General features: G+C 47.7%; 5 protein-coding genes across 5 annotated transcripts; 3 read left to right on the top strand and 2 right to left on the bottom strand.

Annotated features, from left to right (window-relative positions):
- Positions 1-4,388: 4,388 nt before the first annotated feature.
- EPUS_08992 (uncharacterized protein) lies at positions 4,389-10,715 on the bottom strand (the record flags this gene model as incomplete). The annotated part of the gene is made up of 13 exons (XM_007805361.1): positions 4,389-4,873; positions 4,932-5,290; positions 5,325-5,927; positions 5,975-6,032; positions 6,087-6,415; positions 6,467-6,574; positions 6,626-7,238; positions 7,289-7,980; positions 8,032-8,530; positions 8,587-8,848; positions 8,899-8,956; positions 10,405-10,563; positions 10,621-10,715. 13 exons carry the CDS (start codon positions 10,713-10,715, stop codon positions 4,389-4,391), a joined length of 4,320 nt encoding a protein of 1,439 aa, XP_007803552.1.
- A 64-nt stretch (positions 10,716-10,779) lies between these two features.
- On the bottom strand, positions 10,780-12,227 carry EPUS_08991 (uncharacterized protein; the record flags this gene model as incomplete). The annotated part of the gene is made up of 3 exons (XM_007805360.1): positions 10,780-11,841; positions 11,892-11,958; positions 12,043-12,227. 3 exons carry the CDS (start codon positions 12,225-12,227, stop codon positions 10,780-10,782), a joined length of 1,314 nt encoding a protein of 437 aa, XP_007803551.1.
- A 693-nt stretch (positions 12,228-12,920) lies between these two features.
- On the top strand, positions 12,921-13,721 carry EPUS_08990 (uncharacterized protein; the record flags this gene model as incomplete). Its single annotated transcript, XM_007805359.1, has 3 exons — positions 12,921-12,951; positions 13,144-13,272; positions 13,333-13,721. 3 exons carry the CDS (start codon positions 12,921-12,923, stop codon positions 13,719-13,721), a joined length of 549 nt encoding a protein of 182 aa, XP_007803550.1.
- Positions 13,722-13,751: 30 nt separating this feature from the next.
- On the top strand, positions 13,752-14,453 carry EPUS_08989 (uncharacterized protein; the record flags this gene model as incomplete). Its single annotated transcript, XM_007805358.1, has 1 exon — positions 13,752-14,453. The coding sequence occupies one exon, from the start codon at positions 13,752-13,754 to the stop codon at positions 14,451-14,453; it is 702 nt and encodes a 233-aa protein (XP_007803549.1).
- A 1,082-nt stretch (positions 14,454-15,535) lies between these two features.
- EPUS_08988 (uncharacterized protein) lies at positions 15,536-16,344 on the top strand (the record flags this gene model as incomplete). The annotated part of the gene is made up of 3 exons (XM_007805357.1): positions 15,536-15,733; positions 15,783-16,049; positions 16,117-16,344. 3 exons carry the CDS (start codon positions 15,536-15,538, stop codon positions 16,342-16,344), a joined length of 693 nt encoding a protein of 230 aa, XP_007803548.1.
- Between the last annotated feature and the right edge of the window lie 1,114 nt (positions 16,345-17,458).

Here is a 17,458-nt window from a genome sequence, read left to right as displayed (position 1 = left end):
ATTTAAGAGAGTAATTAGATAATAAGTCTTTAGATTAGTATAGTCTCCTTTATTTAGTTTTCTCAGGACAAGTGTAATTGCTTTCTTTTAAGTATTAATATAATACCCTAATTATACTAAGGCGTTAAAGATCATAATCAGCTATAGGGCTAGCCACTCCTTTATCGCCTTTAATACTTTATTAGGTATCCTGTTTAGTCTAGGTGCTTTGTCTTTTGTGACTCTATATATTGCCTCTCGCACTTGTGCTTTACTTATCTTTGAAATAACTTATAACAGCTTAGGATAGTCTGCGTCTTAAAGATCCTCTAGATCTACTAGCTAGGCAAGAATTTATTATATTAGAGTTTAGTATATCTATCTTATCCTAGACCTTTAACCTAGTTTCTAATTTATTTAACTATTAAGGTATGACTTATATAGCTTACTAAGTTATAAATGCTTTATTATCTTATATACTTTATTTATTCTTAAAGTTTAACAAGTATATATAAGTAGTTATACATAAGGTTACTTGTTCTTAAGGTTTAATAGGGCCTTACTAAGCTTTGTTTCTCTTAAGAGGTTGCTTACCTACAGGTCTTTCTAAAGTTTACTTTACTTAACTTAGAAGTAACTCTTTGTAACTAGTCGTCTTAAAGATTAATCTTTATAATAAAGGGTAACCTAAGCCCTCCTTACTTAGGTAAATCCTTGTTTGCTTCTTAAGCATATAATATAGATGTGCAGCTAGAACGATATTACTTTAGTTTATATATAGAATATATACTTCTTATAGGCTTTTAATATAAATAAGATAGCTGTTTCTGACTCTTTTATATATTAATATATATATCTATTCTCTTAAGCTATATAAATAGTCTTATAATAGGTCCGGACTAATCCTTTAAGAAGCTCTGTCTTTATTTAGTAGCTACTATTATATATTACGCCTTATAAAGGCCTTTATACTTAAATTACTCTAGAGCGTAATAGCTTTTTATTTCGTATTACCTAAAGAGTCTCTTCTTTATAAACTAACTATGTCTTACAGACAATCTATATAGTATATATATATATACTAGCTATATATAAACTTCTTATTAACTAATTAAACTTGTGTCCTTATTATTATAATAGATGTGTATATATAACTGCCTATAGTTGTGCTTTAATAAGGTTTGTTCTAACTTGTTATAAATAGTTTCGCATCTGTAGACTGTCTATAATCTTAAGGGTGACTTATATAAAGGAGGGTGCCTATAATTCTCAGAGTAGTGCTTATAATAGAGCCTTAACAAGGTCTCTAAGCCTTAACAAGGTTCTTTATAACTTGTTAAATCAAGTCTTAATAAAGTTCTTCTAGATGTTAGTCTATTTGTCTGTATTAATGATTCTTACCTCCTTGCTAATACGTGAACTCAGAAGATAACAAGTACAGGGGTGTCCTGTCTCTCTACTAGGATGATACCACTTTCCACTAGATGATAAGACTAGTTTCAGGGCCTGAGTACAAGTCAGGTAGTAGAGAGTCAGGTGGTTTTCGTATCCTAGTATCCCCTGATTTGTTGTGGTGTACGGTCGGGCGCGTTTGGTTGCGAATCGTACACGTTAAGTCTGCACAACCACGATGGATTCAGTTCAGCTTCCTCTCGAGAGAGTACTGACGCCGGACACCACAAGAAGGTATGAATCCTTTGTCCCAACTGCGTCGACAACGCGTAGTCGCTCAGTATAAGCTCACTGAGGGCGCTTAATAGTAATTATTCTTTATTTTAGGCTAAAGCTCTTTTTTAATCTCTTTATTATTAATAATATCTTTATTATATTTAGAGTCTTTCTAATAGGCTTACTTAAAAAATATCTTTATTAAATTTAGCTTTAATATTAAGAGTAAAAAAGTAATAAGGATAGTAACAAAAAAGGACTAAACTAGTAATAAGGAACAAGAGGAACGACCTAAGGTAAACAGACTGAGGGAAAGAGGTCTTCTTAAAAGTCAAGTGAAACCAGCAGAGAGGAAGAGAGAAACATTTCAAAGAGCGAGTCACTAAGCAACAGGAGAATCCTTCATCTCTCGAAGACCCACCGGCAATGCAAACGGGAGTAGAGGCGTGTTGGATGATGGGACCGATTTTGGGCCCCAAGTCCATAAACTGGGCCCCCTGAGTATCGTCATCTAAACTTGACTGGAAAAGACATGACACGACGATGAGACCACGATGCATGATTGGCTTATAGGGGCGGAAGGAAAAGGTGACTGAGCAAGACCTGAGCAACCTGAGCAGCCTGAGCAAGTAGGTGAGCAAGCTGCGCCGAGGATGAGCCGAGGATGGATAGCGCCTGAGCAGGGCGGCGATGCTGACTAACCCGATGGAACTTCACTAAAAAAAAATCTTATGTCCTATTACCCAAGTAAGACCTCCCTTCTCCGCTGGCGACTCTTCGCCATTCGTCTCTCTCTGGACCCAGCACCACGTTGTTCCACCATAGCAGCGCTTTCGCTTGATTCCATCGTGAGAACCTTGATACCCACACCAGAATTGAACGGCAATCCTATTACCATTGAAGCAGAATAGTTGCTTGCGCGCAAGGAAAAAAGGACTTCTCTTTAATCCATTTGGCGCGTAGGAAGGCCACTCTCTCATCGGTGCCTCGAAGCATCGTCAGTGTGGAAAGATGCTGGCAGGCATAGGCCAGTGGAGTTTACAGACCTCAGTATGAATTTATCTTTGTTGCCGCAAGATACAATCCGTTGTTTATTCCCTTGGCAACACGCTCAGGATCTTGACTATCCCATAGTGAGCCTGCGCCAAATTAGGTGCGGTCTCCCGGCTACTCTCCTTCCGTGAATGGGAGGTTGTTGAACGGATACCATGTCTAAGAAACTCTCTAGCTTAACAGGAAGAACGATGTTATTGTGTTAGAAATTCGTTAGGCTCAGGTGGAAGCTAGTCCCGAAGATTTATTCCAAATGTGGTAATCCAGTCGGGGCCAAAAAGGGGAGTTCTAACCTAATGACTACCTAGACTTAGATCTCATGCTTATCTAGGATTACAAAAAGAGGGGGGAAGGGAAGTGCAGAGCAGAAAGAAGGCCAGATGACAGCGACAGCGGCAGGGTATCCATCAAATCAAACAAAGCAAATTGAGGCCTTGATTAGCTTTGAATATTTAATCAAAACCCTTGATATGCTTGTTTAACTACTGGTACTAGTTAAACAAAGCAAAGTAATTTGTCCAGTCGAGTCAAACCATACTTAGTAAGCAATATATATCTAACGTTAGGGATTTACTTGTGTTGGATAGGTAGAAGAAACAGCCCTTTTCTCTCTCAAAAAGGCGTAAGGCGCGCAGATATAAGTATAAATTGCAGGGAGATTCAAGTTAGCAGCCAGGTTCCGGCGAAAATGACCAATCAAAACAAGGCAAAACGTAAGGTAATGCGTAGAAATGGCGTCTGACAACTTGAATTCTCGTCCAGATCAAGTGTCCGCCAAGACTATTATCATTCCATCGAAAACATCTTTTGAATATTTCAAAGTAAGAGACCTTTCTGTCAAGACTTCAGTTTGACTAGTAATTTGTCAAATCCACAGAGGCTGATTTGCTTTGAACGAAAGCACAGATTTGATTTGATTTGCCAAGCATTTGATTTGTTTTGTTTGACTGATTTGATTTGATGGTCCCAGCGGTCATGTTTTGCACCCGAGAAGAAGTGACATCATCTATCTATAAATTATTCACAGGCCTTGGACCGACTCTCTGAGGTTAGATGAATGAAAACAATCGGTTCTAAGGTGTCAGAATCCCTGCGTATATGATACGTATCTGTTACGTATTAGCATGATGGTACAAGGGTCCCCGCATGCAAAACGCACGAAACGCTCTTGTAACTGTTACGCCCTGTTATTTATGGCAGTGAGCATTGCTATACGAATTGAACGCCAAATACTGTTTCGGGGGGGTGGCAGAGGGGGGGATGGGGGGGGGTTAGAAGGAGCAAATGCTCCTCTTGATAGGAGTAACTCAATGAAGTGAATTGGCACCTCCGTATGCTATTTTGCACCAACTTCTAACATAAGGTGTTCCACTCTCGTCATCACCACCCACGTGGAGAATACTTAGTACAAACTGTAATACCGCAAGCTATAGCAGGCTGAATTGTAACCTAGTGCTACAATCGCTACCACTCCAAATTCTCTCACCTCAAACCGCAACACTGTAAACTACAGTAGGCCGAACTGTAGTAACTACAACGGCAAAACTGGTGGTAGATTCCGGTGCGAAGAAGGCCCAGAAATGGATCTTCCTTTGGGAGGTCTGAGTACTACTTCAGAGCTGAACCCTTCCTTGGCCATAACTGAACCAAAACAGTCCATTCTCCGTACCAGTCTCCACCACCATGAACTATCTCTCTGCTCCAGCAATACTAGCACGGGCCTCATCTCCTTCTTCGTCAAGGTTGCCGACAGGGAGGTTTTCGACCGCAATTGGTGAGCCTTCTCCCTTTTGCTGCCTGTGTCCATCTTGCTCGCTCTGTTCCACGTTCTGTCGAGTTTCTTCGACGGGCACCTCTTCGTCGTCTGAACCAGGCTCGCTGGAATCTTTCGCAACTGGAAAAGCAAAATCTTCGGAATCCGAGGTACTTGAAGAAACCGTCTCCGAGGAGATGGAACCCACTTCAGAGTTGTACTCAACCGTGGAAGCCTCTGTACGTGCCCAGAAACTCCATCCCCGCCCATATTTCTTCCTTCTTGTAACAAGTCTCGACCTCCATCTAGAAGCTGCAAGGTTTTCCTCTATCTGAAGGCGGAAGTCGTGATCTGTTTGAGGAGCATCGATGCTCGCGGTTATTGAGTCTCTGGGTGGCCTCTTTTTCCTTCGATATGTGTCTGAAGATGACTTCATTAGTCAATAATTCTCGCAGGAAGTCCCCAGAGCGCAATTTACCTGGATAATCCTTCAGCAGATTGCGCGGGAATCCGCCGATAGGGATCAAGCCCCCCTTTTCCATATGCAGCACCATAAATATGTTGGTCTCAGCTATCGCGCTCGAAATTGAAATGTCAAAATCGGACATCACAAAAACACCGTGGTTTCGCATATCTTCGATGACCTTATCTTCTATCTCATGCACATCTTCAGCCCCAAAGTCTGCTACATGGGTCTCGTTGACACAGAAGCAAAGTCCTTTTGAGCCTTCTTTTCTTTCTTTTTTGATATCTTGAAACAGACTCCACAAGAGCTCACCGAAGTTCTTGCTTATCTGACTTCTAGGCGGAAGACGACATTGGATGCGTCCTGTGCAACTTGTCAGTCAGTGGTAAAAGCGAGTGCCTTTACAGGGGTGACGAGCCTGTGCATTTCCAGCCCTGCCCTGTCTCATTTGAGGTCTCATGAAGGTCCTGCTTGTCGAACTGGTAATAAAAGCATGAAGCCACAAGTTGGTTTGCGATGCTGACAATTTGTTCCTTCTCTTCCTTCAAGTATTCAATTGTCAGATCTCTGAACTTGTCTAGCTCTTCCACGAGATCCATTTCTGGCTCGAAATCCAACGGGACGTTAAGCCTCCTGTATCTGTGAGCATGTTCCGGTGGAGGCATCTTCGTGCTTATCCAATACTTCCATGCTCTTTCACAGGCCAACTGGGTTTTGAGAATATCCTCTAAGAGTTGCTGCATCAACTTTTTAAATGCCCAGATACCCTTAGACCCTGCCGTAGCAGGGCTGTCAGTAGTCCCCAGCTCGTTTTTGAAAAATGCCGTGCCAATTGACAGTAAGATATCGGGATGGCGGTATTTTTCTTGCGGCCATATTTGCTTTGATTCGGCATCTGCAATGCTGATTGGATTGTTGTGGTATATTCCACCGTCCAGATAGACTTGTTCGGAAAGCTCGTGGTTGAACTCCTCAAAGTAAGTAGGCGCAGCGGAGGTAGCGCGCGCACTTCAACAGTTAGCAACCGGTGCAGCCAAACGATGAATAGACGATACCTTTCCCATGTTTTGAACTCTTCTTTTGCGCCTTCAGCGCGATAGAACGTGTAGAGTACTTGGATATAATTAGCCTATGGTATGGTGCTTCCTCATTCGAAGTTCTACTTACGACCCTTGGAAACTCTGCGGTTGTAGTTACTGATAAGCGTAACTTGACCTCGGGGATTCGTCGTAACCACAGCAGCTTTCGTGCGCACGGCTTCCGAAGTGTTCGGGTGGCCAAATAAGAGGACCTTATCAGAGAAAGCTTTCTTGAACGCTTCCTCGAGAGGAGAAGTGCGGTATTTTCCATGGTTGATTGCAATGGTTGCCTTTTCAGCCCAGGATGGACCTCGATGCTTAGTGAATGCCTCTGTCGAAAGCTCTCTGAAAGTCTCTGTGCATTTTGAAACATTCCAGCCTTGTTGGCCAAGCCCCAGAGCTATGATGCCACCAGTACTAATTATATAAGTGGTTGCAAAAATGCTCCGAAGAAGCGCAAACACTCACCTAGTCCCGATAATGAGATCGAAGAACGCCTGAATGGGCACTTTGTTACCCAAAGTTTCTTCAATCTCTTTCAGTATAGTCAACTCTACTATACCCCGAATTCCGCCCCTTGCATCCGTTCCGTTAGTCGAAGTCTGAGCTCAGTAGTGGTCCACTTACCCGTCCAAGGTCAACACACGCACACCCGCTTGGTCCGGTTTGATAGAGGCAAGGTATTGGCTCTCATTCCACACTTCTTTATGCCGGCTCAACGGGCAGCTGTCCATCTTGATGAAACCTGCTCCAAGTGGTGTTCCGAAGGCTGCGGTGCAAGGAGTACAAATGATATGTCCGCATGGCAACACATGCTCAGGGGATTCCAACAAACATGAGAAGCAGGTTGTGTGGCTCTTGAATGGAGCACCTTCTCCCCATTCGCAATAGAGTTCATCCAGGTTCCTTTGGTGACATTGATAGACCTTGCGTAGATGATCCTCGTCAGAACTGGGATCTCCTTGTTGAAGACGAAAGTCTGGTGCAATGCCTTGCAGCTCGCCAAGAAGACACTTCTTCACACTCTGCTGTACCGCTTCCAAAGTTTGATTACACTGCCAGACGCCGCCCTCAAGCTCTCCGTCTTTCGATTGATGGCCTTTCCGATGGGCATTTTGGACATTCACACAGCGCTTGATCCTAGGGCTCGTATACTCACAGGGCCAGTTCCTATCATAGAAGTCCTTAAGAGCCTTTGAACAATGATCCCAGTACTGGTTGAAAACTGAGTCTGAATTGCCTAACAAAACGGCGTAAGTAGAAGCATTACGAACCGAAATCGAACCTTACCGAGACCCTTTACGCTTCTTTGATATGCGTTGAGCAGGAAACAGGATGCGATGACACGACTGATCTTCTGCCAGACAAGCGAGCCACTATGATCCTCAAGCAGCGGCTGCACCGTGATCGCCAATCGTAAAATCCCATCGCGCAAACCAAAGGTGGGCGAGATCGGATTGATGTCGAATGACGCCTTGACAAAGTCAAAAGGCTTGTCAGCGTAAGTGGCGAAGTGGTCGAAAGCGTTCCTCAGATATAGATGGAGTTTGACAGCATCGAGTCTCATGCGGCATTGGCGTCTCCGCCCTTGGGATTCGTTGCACTTTGCGGATATCATGTCGTAAAGCTTGGAAACTTGCTTCTCCAGCAACTCGGGATCATGTAAGATGGGAATGCGGATAACCTTGACGCTTGCGTAGTAGCACTCAAGAAGATCCTTGCTAGTCCTGATGTTCACATTGCGCTTAGTCCAGAAGGCAACTTTCTCCTTGAGCTCTTTTTTCTTCTCTAGAGCCTTGTTAACCGCCTCCAGTTGTGTATTCGTGACAGAATCGGGGTCCCATCTGTCACTCTTCCCACTGTTGCTTGTTCCCGCTTTATTCAACACAATGACCGCGTGCGGAAGAACGGATTGATTGCAAGATTTCTCAATTGCTCGATGAGCCCAGTCAACCAATTTGACGACGACTTCCTCAAATTTCCTGTCCAATGTTTAGCCAATCCAATCTAAACGCATTGAAATCTATACGCACCTCGAATTCTCCTGAACAAAAACTACCACATCTGAGAACGAATAAAAGAGGCGAGGATAGAGACCCTCCACCACGCTCTGCCTTTCGCAATCTGCCCAGTTTATATGCTTCGGGGTGTATCTATCGACTCCCTCTAGGAACGGCTGTATTTTCTTGTTGAGCTGTTCCGATGCACCCACAGGATCGAAGTCTGGGGCACCAAATCGAGAAGCGAGTGGATCTTGCTCGCCTCCTCCAAACCCTTCACAATCCGCATACAGCATGGGACAGTCGCCAGAACTCTTGTCAGAAAGTGTTCTTGGATCCGCATAGAGGTGAACATCCGCTGAGGTAGGGGTTTGCTCGTCATCTTCGCATCCAACGACGGGAGTTGATCGTTTTTGAACCGGGTTCTGCCGTAATGGAAATGTGCTTTTCTGGTAAACGAAACCGGGAAAGCTGTCGGCAGACCACAGTCCTACCTCGATGAGGAGCTTGATGAGAGCGCTTTTCCCAGCCCCTAGGATTGTGGCCGATCAGGATCTATCTATTTGATCATCTAAGAGTTCGCCTTACCTGTGTCTCCTACGAATGTAATCAGGCCAGGATAGATTCCCCATGGTTGTATTGCGGGATTTTCGAAAATCAAATCTTCGTACACAGAACCCTCATGGATGAATTGTTTCTCATCTTTCTCGGACACTCCAACCCACAGGGTGCGTGCGTCCTCCTTGTGCAGGGTTTCCTGCTGTTCAACGCTTCTTGTCGGCGGATCGAGAATGCCTTTCAATAAGGCTGCAAGTCCGGGGTCGCTTTGTTTGTGCTTTAATTCGGGATTCTTGTGAGGTTCAACCTTCTTCCAACAATTGTCACAGTAGTTAGCTCTACAGTCGACACAGCGAAAGACGCGCGGTAATGGAGCCAATTGAGCATCGCATTCAGAATGCTGACAGGAGCGGGAAGGATTAGTAAGAGATTTGGTGGTAAGTTCAAACTGTGCCAGGAGCTCTGTTGTGAGACTATTACTTATATTAGGGAGCAGAAGTCCAGGAACCATGGCCATTGCCGCGAAATGGGTCTCAGCCTAGTCTGACGCCTGTCACCTTTCCATGCGCGAATTCCACATCCCACGGGCCAGATAAGTATTCTTTCTGCCAAAGAGCCTCAATCACGGCATCAGAAGGCTGAGACTTGGGGGTTCAATCAGCCCATCTATTCCTGGATCCTGAATGGGCGACGCTGCAACCATGATGACGAATCAAGAAGAGGATGCATGAGTGGAGAAGAGACCTCCTCAGCTGCATCGAACATGAGCCTATCACATATTTTACTCACCCTACTCTGCCAAAGCTGGGTTCGAAAACGATAACACAGGATCTGTGATTACGAATCCCTCATTAAACTCAGACAAAAGATTGGTAGTTGCAACGAATTCGGTGCGGAATTTCCCATCCGCAGATAAGGTGAGGAGCACGAGCCAATATCTCTCGGGATTGCTTGGTGAATTACGTGAAGAGTGAGAGACGAGTGGAATGCCTTGACCTTGAGCTTTGCAGTGCTGGCCGCTGGCTTTAAATCCAGCCTGGTTGAAGCGAGTTGTGGGAAAACGCCAAATAAAGACTAAGTGATATAGTTACGGATCTATAAATAAAATTATTGGAGTACTTTGAATTTTCTATTTAACATGGATTCCAGAAGATTTATTTTCTGAACAATGTAAGAAAAAACCAAAAAATTGAATAGGTGGGATGATCTGAATTATCTATCCTGCAGATTCTATCTAAGGAGGCGCAGGCTGATCTACTACTACTAACTAGTAGTAGGGCGCGCTGGTGGTCACGTGCTGCCAAAAGTCAAGTGCTGCCAAGAAGATCTTCCTGTACGCGTACGGCCAATTCCAACAGAAAATAGTGTTTACTTTAGAGTTTATTCAACACCCGTGAAACCTTTTTCTTCGAACTTTGTATTCAGGTTCCCTGCAACCTAGACACCACCATTAACGTGTTGAGCTGATACTGCTCCCCACAGGCCAAGATGTAGACTTCTCACTAATCAGCTTTAATTGGCGTACCATGGAGCACAAGCTGTGGCTAAGCATTCGAGTAAGCGTTGAAATAAATCTGAGGTGTCTCTTGCAGGTTTGAAAGCGATGCATAGGACGGTGGGGTGATTCTGACCCCCAGCGCCCATCCTGGTGATGCAGTGTTGGAGTTTTGCACTCTACTTAAATAAATTCCCGACATAGACCAGATTGCAAAATAGCATCATGCGAATGCGTCTGAAAAGCAAGCGAATGACCGCTGTGGGCGGCTCTCACACGTTCCAAGCGCATCGCATCACTGCGTGTCATCGCTCTTGCTAGGCCATACTACGCGCTTCTGCGTTCGCACGTACAAGTCGACGGGTCGAATCAGCTGGAAGAACGGATCGTATTCTGTTTCCGTTTCGCCTTCCTTCTCCCGATGATAGTGCCACACGAATTTGCAGACGAAGATCTTCACCTCGAGGAGAGCGAAGTTGAAGCCGATGCACGATCTCGGCCCATATGCGAATCTATCGGCGTCCAGTCAGCGAGGGACCATTGGCCCTCGTCCTGGTTTTGGTACTCACGGAACGTATGCAGTCTTATGACGGTTCTCCACCTGCTCTGTATCCCATCGATCTGGATCAAATCTATCGGGATTATCCCAGACCTTCGGGTTCATATGAATATGGTGTAGCGCAACAATACCAGCGTCCCCTTCCGCAGCCGGTAGCCGCCCGGGAGGATCATATCCCGCTGTGCGGTGCGGCCGGGCTGATATGATGGGTTGTGGCGCCGTTGCGTTCCTTGACGAATTTATCGAGCACAAGAAGGTCTTCAACCTGCTCGGCACTGATGGAGTCGGTGTTGGGGTTGATGCCATGGTCGACCAGCCCCTGCAGGAGCTGGGCCGGGATGCCGGAGTACGTGACCAGACCGTAGATGCACCAGGAGAGCAGTGAGGATGTCGTGGTGAAGCCCGCGCCAGTAGCCACTGTTACCGCAGACACCAGGTTCTCCTTCGGCAGCTGTTCGCCTCTGCTGTCGGTGGCGCGTACGAGATAATCTGGCCTGCGTTGAGTGCGCTGTGCGTCTTGAGAAGAGGAGTATCGACCTATGACATTGGCAGCCTTCAGAGCAGCGTCGTGAAGCGGTAGGTTCTCAGCTCCGTTTGACTTGGCGTCGCGAATAGCTTCAAGTTCTTCAATCTGTGCAGCCAAGAAGTGCTTGAGGTCCCTGAGGCGCACCGGATCGCCGAAGGGTAAATGTGCATACCACTGTCCATGGCTAGCAATCCTTTTGTTAATCGCAAGAGACTCGGCCATGACTAACCCGAGCCGGTGCAGGGGTGCGTCCACACTGCTGAAGTGGTTCAGATCCTTACCTAGCATGATCTTGCCAACTGTACTGGAGCTTAGCTTGAGCATGTATTGGTACACGTTCCAAGCCTTGCCGCGCTTCTCTAGCTCATCGAAGACCGGCCAGGCTTCGTCCACGCAGTTGTTCATTGTCGGCGCGTAATGACGAACGGCTTTGGGCCCTAGAGCGGGCGGCATGAACTTGTGCACCACCTTCCACGAAGGATCGTTCGTATCTCCAATGAACACGCCGGCCTTGTTCTGCTTGATTGGGAAAAGGGGATGGCCGGGGATGATCTGCTTCGAGAAGAAATGCGTTTCACTGAAACAGATCAGGGCAAGCTGGGGGTCATTGGTATAACAGTTGGTGGCTCCCATGAAGTTGGTCTGAAAAATGGGCCCGTATTTCTCGATCAGCCGCTGATTGTTGCCTAAGTGGTCGGGGAAACACTACGCTCATCAGCGTGTCCAGCAGCCCCGGGTTACGCATCGTCTCATACCTTCGAAGTAGTTGCCCAACGAAGGGCAAGCCTTGTGGACCTGGCACGTCCCGAATCGAATGCCCGTCTACTTTCACGGAAATCGGGCCGTCAGAGACCTCCACCCCAGCCAAATCGGAGAGGTCTTCATCTTTGAAGTGGAAGGACGAACCTGGTCACATTCAGCCAGCGGATTTCTGTCAAGAGCAACTGTTCTGGGCTACCCTCTGGCGGTACGACGCCCATGCTTTCACCGAGGAATTGCTTGCGAGCATCCAAATCTGCAACATTCGAGATGTCGACATCCACACCTGACTTTTCGCCTTCGCCTGAAAGATAAAAGGTCTTGACAGCCATGCTGCGCTGCGGGGAGACACGAGTAAATCCTGAGTGGAATGAACGGGAGTCTAGACGACAATGAATGTTCACAAGAGCAGCGTAGTGGCGTGCTTGACATCAGAGACACGATGTTCAACGATTGCGAAGAGCTCAAATCCGTCCTCTACGACTCAAGGTTTTGTCTTCGACACTGCGTACATATCTACATACTCAACCAGAGGCACGTGAAATCACCGTCTAGCCATTAAAGGCAGCGTGATCATCTTCTGCTGCTGTAGCCCTGCGGAATGTCTGGCGAAGTATCTTCGCACCTGACCCGCATGCCCTCTGCTGGGGCCCAGAGTGCATTCTCGTATTTCTCTGCCTGATTGAGACGAATGAAGAACCCTACATGAGCTCAAGGTTTATTTATTTACGAAGATGCATACCCCGTAGCTAACTGCATATGAATATCGCCTAAGTACTTGCCACGCTCACAATGCAACCGACGAGAAGAGCGATGTTGTTGTTGTTGTCTACGGTAACCTTGGGGACGCACTGGAAGCCCACGAATATCTTGCATTCGTCCCTTGTTGACCCGCGAATCTTTCGAGACTAGACCTCCACAAGGCTAAACCCATCTACAATCAGTGTTGATTCAATGGTTCACCTACTCAGCGATGTGTGGTTGGCTTTGCGATAAGGCTTCGACAGGGTGATGCAGACTAGTCAATGATGAAGTGGAATATGGCATCGTGGCATCGTGGCGTCTGAGACCGTGCACTGCAGGACGGAGCAATGTTGCAAGAGGCACCAGGCCAGCGGTCAGCATACCGCTTGAGCTTCTTCGGGGGGTGCTTTTCGGTGGACTCTTGAAGCTCTTTGCGATTGCCCCCTTTGTCAGATGGGCTATCATCCAATCTGCAGTCTTGTACACGCTCATGCTACACAACAGCGTCATCACCAGACAACAAGGAGCTTAAGGCTGGCAGGAGAAATGAAGTCCAAGTCAAGTCGTACAGCAAGCAAGAGGTGGCCAAGCACAGTTCAAAGCAGGACCTCCGGATCAGCGTCCATGGCAAAGGTATCATTCTTCTCAAGCCTAATCCTCAAGTCTGAGAGGCCCTCTGCTGAGCTGCGTCAGTCTACAACGTCACGGAATACGCGAAAGACCATCCTGGCGGATGGGAGGCTTTGATCGAAGTAGCCAGCCAAGATGCCACCAGTGCGTTCGAGGATGTCGGCCACTCCGAGGATGCCAGAGGGATCATGCACGCCTACCTCGTGGGCGCTTTTAGAGGAGCTTTGCCCGAGGCCCCCGAGGCATTGAATCCGAGTCTGTCAGGTGTCGCCCAGGTCGTGCGAGGAGCTCCCACCACGGAATCTAAGAGCGGCAGCAGCAGCCTGCTCAACCCGCGCACTGAACCTGCAGTCTTCGCAGTCGCAACAGCGGGACTTGTGTATTTCGTGAACATCGTACATGGACGGCCACCGACATCAGCGGGCGGACCCCCAGCTCCAGGAGCACGCTAAGGGCAGAGCAGCTTCATGCAAGGGTTCCTCATGGCTAGCGCTACCCTCGGCGCCATTGGCCTCGCCAGTGCGCGGTATCTGTCCAAGAACGACAGCTTCGGCCAGGGCTTCCAGTCTTACCCAGCCCACATCCAGGACGCGAGCCCAGGCCGTTCGATCTTTCGCCCCGCCGGCGCGCTCGCGCCCACCGAGTACCGCCGGTTCAAGCTCAGACACGAGGAGGAGCTGTCGGCGGGCATTTTTCGCTTCGTCTTCGCGCTGCCAACCAAGCACGCCATCTTGGGTCTGCCCACAGGGCAGCACGTTGCTATCGCGGGTACGGTGGACGACCATACCGTGGTGCGCAGCTATACGCCCATCTCGAACAACCGTGATCTGGGACGGCTGGAGCTGCTGATCCGCGTGTACCCGGACGGGCACATGGGAATCTACCTGAAGGGTCTCGACATTGGCGACGAGGCGGATATTCGTGGGCCTAAGGGCGCAATGCGGTATCGCAAGGGCATGAGCCGAGCTATTGGCATGGTTGGCGGGGGCACCGGCATTACACCGCTGTTCCAGCTCGTGCGCGCCATCTGCGAGGACCCGACAGACGGTACGCGCGTCAGCCTCGTCTACTGCAACCGCTCCGAGAAGGACATCTTACTCCGCGAGAAGCTGGATCGCTTTGCAAAGAAGTCGAACGGCAGTTTCGAGGTCTACTACGTGCTAGATCACCCAGATGCGGGCTGAAGGAGGCAAGGTGCTACGTGACGAAGGATATGCTTCAGGAGCGCATGCCACAGCCTGCAGATGACACGAAGATATTGCTGTGCGGACCGCCGCCTATGGTGAATGCGATAAAGAAGCATTTAGTGGAGCTGGGCTTTAAGGCTCCGGGAGCTGTGGGTAAGATAACAGACCAGATATTCTGCTTCTGAGGACTGTACTGTACGCCCAGCTGGCCAGTTTCTCTGGACACCTAGCTGGCTGAAAGCAGCACCCCTTGGTTGGAGTACGAGACGCCACTTTGCAGCATTACTTGCACTGCAATGCGACTGTCGTGCTCGCCCAGCTTGGACCCCATTGTCAACAAAAAAACAATCAGTTCAGCTATTGTGGCTGCAGTCAATTTAGTCCAACATCTGCAATATGAACCCGGCCACGGCGGACTATTAGCTTAACAACGAATGACTTGGTTTGACTGCGCAGTGCACTTGATCGCTGAGTACACGAGTGCGCCGCACTCGATTTCTGTATACCTCGCACTACAACCTCATATGATGGCTGACGCTGACGCTGTCGCTGTCACCTTTTCCCCTACGCAGCTAGTATGGCTGACGCGTAGCGTATTAGCATTGAACACCTGCATTAGACTTGTTGGAAACGTTGTAGATCCTTGTTAGGTATAGAATGAGCCGCTTTTTGGCACCCAACCAGACATAAAGCACCTCAAAGAGACCTAATGCGAGTGCTGGCACTAGATCGTCAAGCGTCAGCCATATCGACTACGTACTACGTAGAGGATACCAACTGCGTAGGGGCTATAGAGTCGTGTGTTAGCCGTTATGATTGGCTTGACCAACCTTAACTTAGCCACTGCCAAGGCACCTCTTTTTCGAAACTGGAGAGCAAGCAACTTTTCTCGGTTAAAGTTATCAAAGTTGCGAATTTTGCGTATTGTATAGGAAAGGGCAAAGGTCTTTCCCACAGTTCTTGAAGGTATACTTTCTCATCTTCGCTGCCTGAAAGTTTAGAGTTCCTAATTTGGTGGTGAAAAGTGGACGGAAATTTTTGACACCAACTAGTGCGACAGACTGGGAACATCATCATTAATGGCTCACGATGCGACGGAGAGCCTGACTTGTCCTGAGTACTGGGATGAGCGCTACGCCGAGGTGGGCGCGGATAAGCAACTCCATGAGTGGTTTAGGTCTTTCAGTGACCTCGAGCCTTTTTTCGCTCGTCATTTGTTCCAGATACGAGGACCAGAGACGGCGCTGAAGATCCTGCACCTAGGATCAGGAGACAGCGTAATTGTCTAGAACTCGTGGCAATCAAAAGAGGCTAAATCCAGCGCAGACAATACCACAAGATCTTGCGAGAAAAGGCTACAAGAACCAACTTTGTGTCGACTTCTCATCGGTCGTTGTGGAAAACATGTCTAAACGACATAGTAAGATTGCGGGCATCCTCTGGCAACAGGGTGACGTCCGCCAGATGGATCAGATTCCGTCGGAGTCGATAGATGTTGCCTTTGATAAGGGGACATTAGATGTTTGGATCCATGGCAGCCCCTGGGACCCGCCAGATGATGTTCTCGACAATACTGCGCGATACGTTCGGGAGGTACGTTTGAAATAGTCCCTTTTACAGGTTACACTACTACGAGAATTGCACCTCACTTACCCTGTAGGTCTTTCGTGTCCTCAAATCGGATAGCATGTTCATCTACATAACATACCGGCAACCTCACTTTATAAAACCTCTTCTCAACTGTCAAGGCGTTGACTGGGACATCAAGATGGACGTGCTGGGTTCTTCTGACAGCTCTTTTGATTACCACGGATTTGTCCTGACGAAGGTGATGCCACGAGCCGCGGATTCAACCGGCAACGAGGCCGAAAAGAGAGGCTCCAGCTGAATGTTGCCAAACGGATCGCATTCTTGGTGTTAGGGATCTGAGCCTAGATTGGGAGCGATAGAGCACCGTTGTGGAGAGTTGTGCGGAGCAAGACTTTCAGGTGCCTTCCTTGGTAGATAGCTAGCTAGCTAATAATTGTCCTCGCCGCCTTGGAGGCGCCTCTCTGAACAATTATCATAAACACCACGTTGTTGCTTGTTCAGCGGGTTTTGGCAGTCAGGCCGTAGTGTCTGACAAAGACCAGGCAGTAAGTTGAGACTCTGCCAATGGTCTAATAAATCACGAATGAATGTCCATTGAAATTGACACTGGACTTGTAGAAGGTAAGAAATAGACACGCCTCGTGGCAATCTGAAGTTGTATCGTCCTCGATGCTGACACTGAAGGGGCTTAAAGACCACTCAATACTCTCTTGAGGCTCACTTCGTGCCGCGGCGGACGAATGTTAGATGTTCCTGTGTCGAAATTGACGACACAGTGTTTTGGAGCGCAAGATAATTTGTTTATACCTCTTAACCATGAGATGAAGGCCTTCAGCCCACAAGCTTCTGGGACAAAGGAGGCGCCTGTACGTATGGGACGGAACCCATTCCCAAAGAAAGCACTACACCAATTGGTAGAAACATCTGAACGACGATTACACTGTCTCCTTTCGGTCATTCATCGGACTGCCAGATTCTCAAACGCCACTCGTTGTCCAAACTAGCTCTGATCTCCCTCTTCAGTCCCCGCTTCTGTCCTTGGGTCACTGTCTTCCCCTTCAATGGCATGAACCTCATGCTTGCCTATAGCAACCATGTCGAAAAATGATCTTTGAATTCGTCAACAGTCTCACCACAGGATCCCTGCTTATTTCTTGTTCCGGATAACAGTGGCTTATCCATTTGCAAGGCCTGCTACATCTCCGAAAGCCAACGATTTCTCGTGAGTAGAGTTGCAGCTCGAAAAGATTTTGCGTACCTTGCCTTGCTCACTGCATAGCTAAACCGCGCCTCAGCAGCTGTGCCACTGGCCTCTTCATACCTATTCTCAGACCCTCCGGGCAATATACCAGCCGCCAGGCACATCAATAGGTATCTAGCTAGACGAGAGCTGCAACACTGTGTTCTGTTGG

Source organism: Endocarpon pusillum, assembly GCF_000464535.1.
Source record: "Endocarpon pusillum Z07020 unplaced genomic scaffold scaffold420, whole genome shotgun sequence".
Lineage (NCBI taxonomy): Eukaryota > Fungi > Ascomycota > Eurotiomycetes > Verrucariales > Verrucariaceae > Endocarpon > Endocarpon pusillum.
This window is presented reverse-complemented; position numbering and strand designations above follow the sequence as displayed.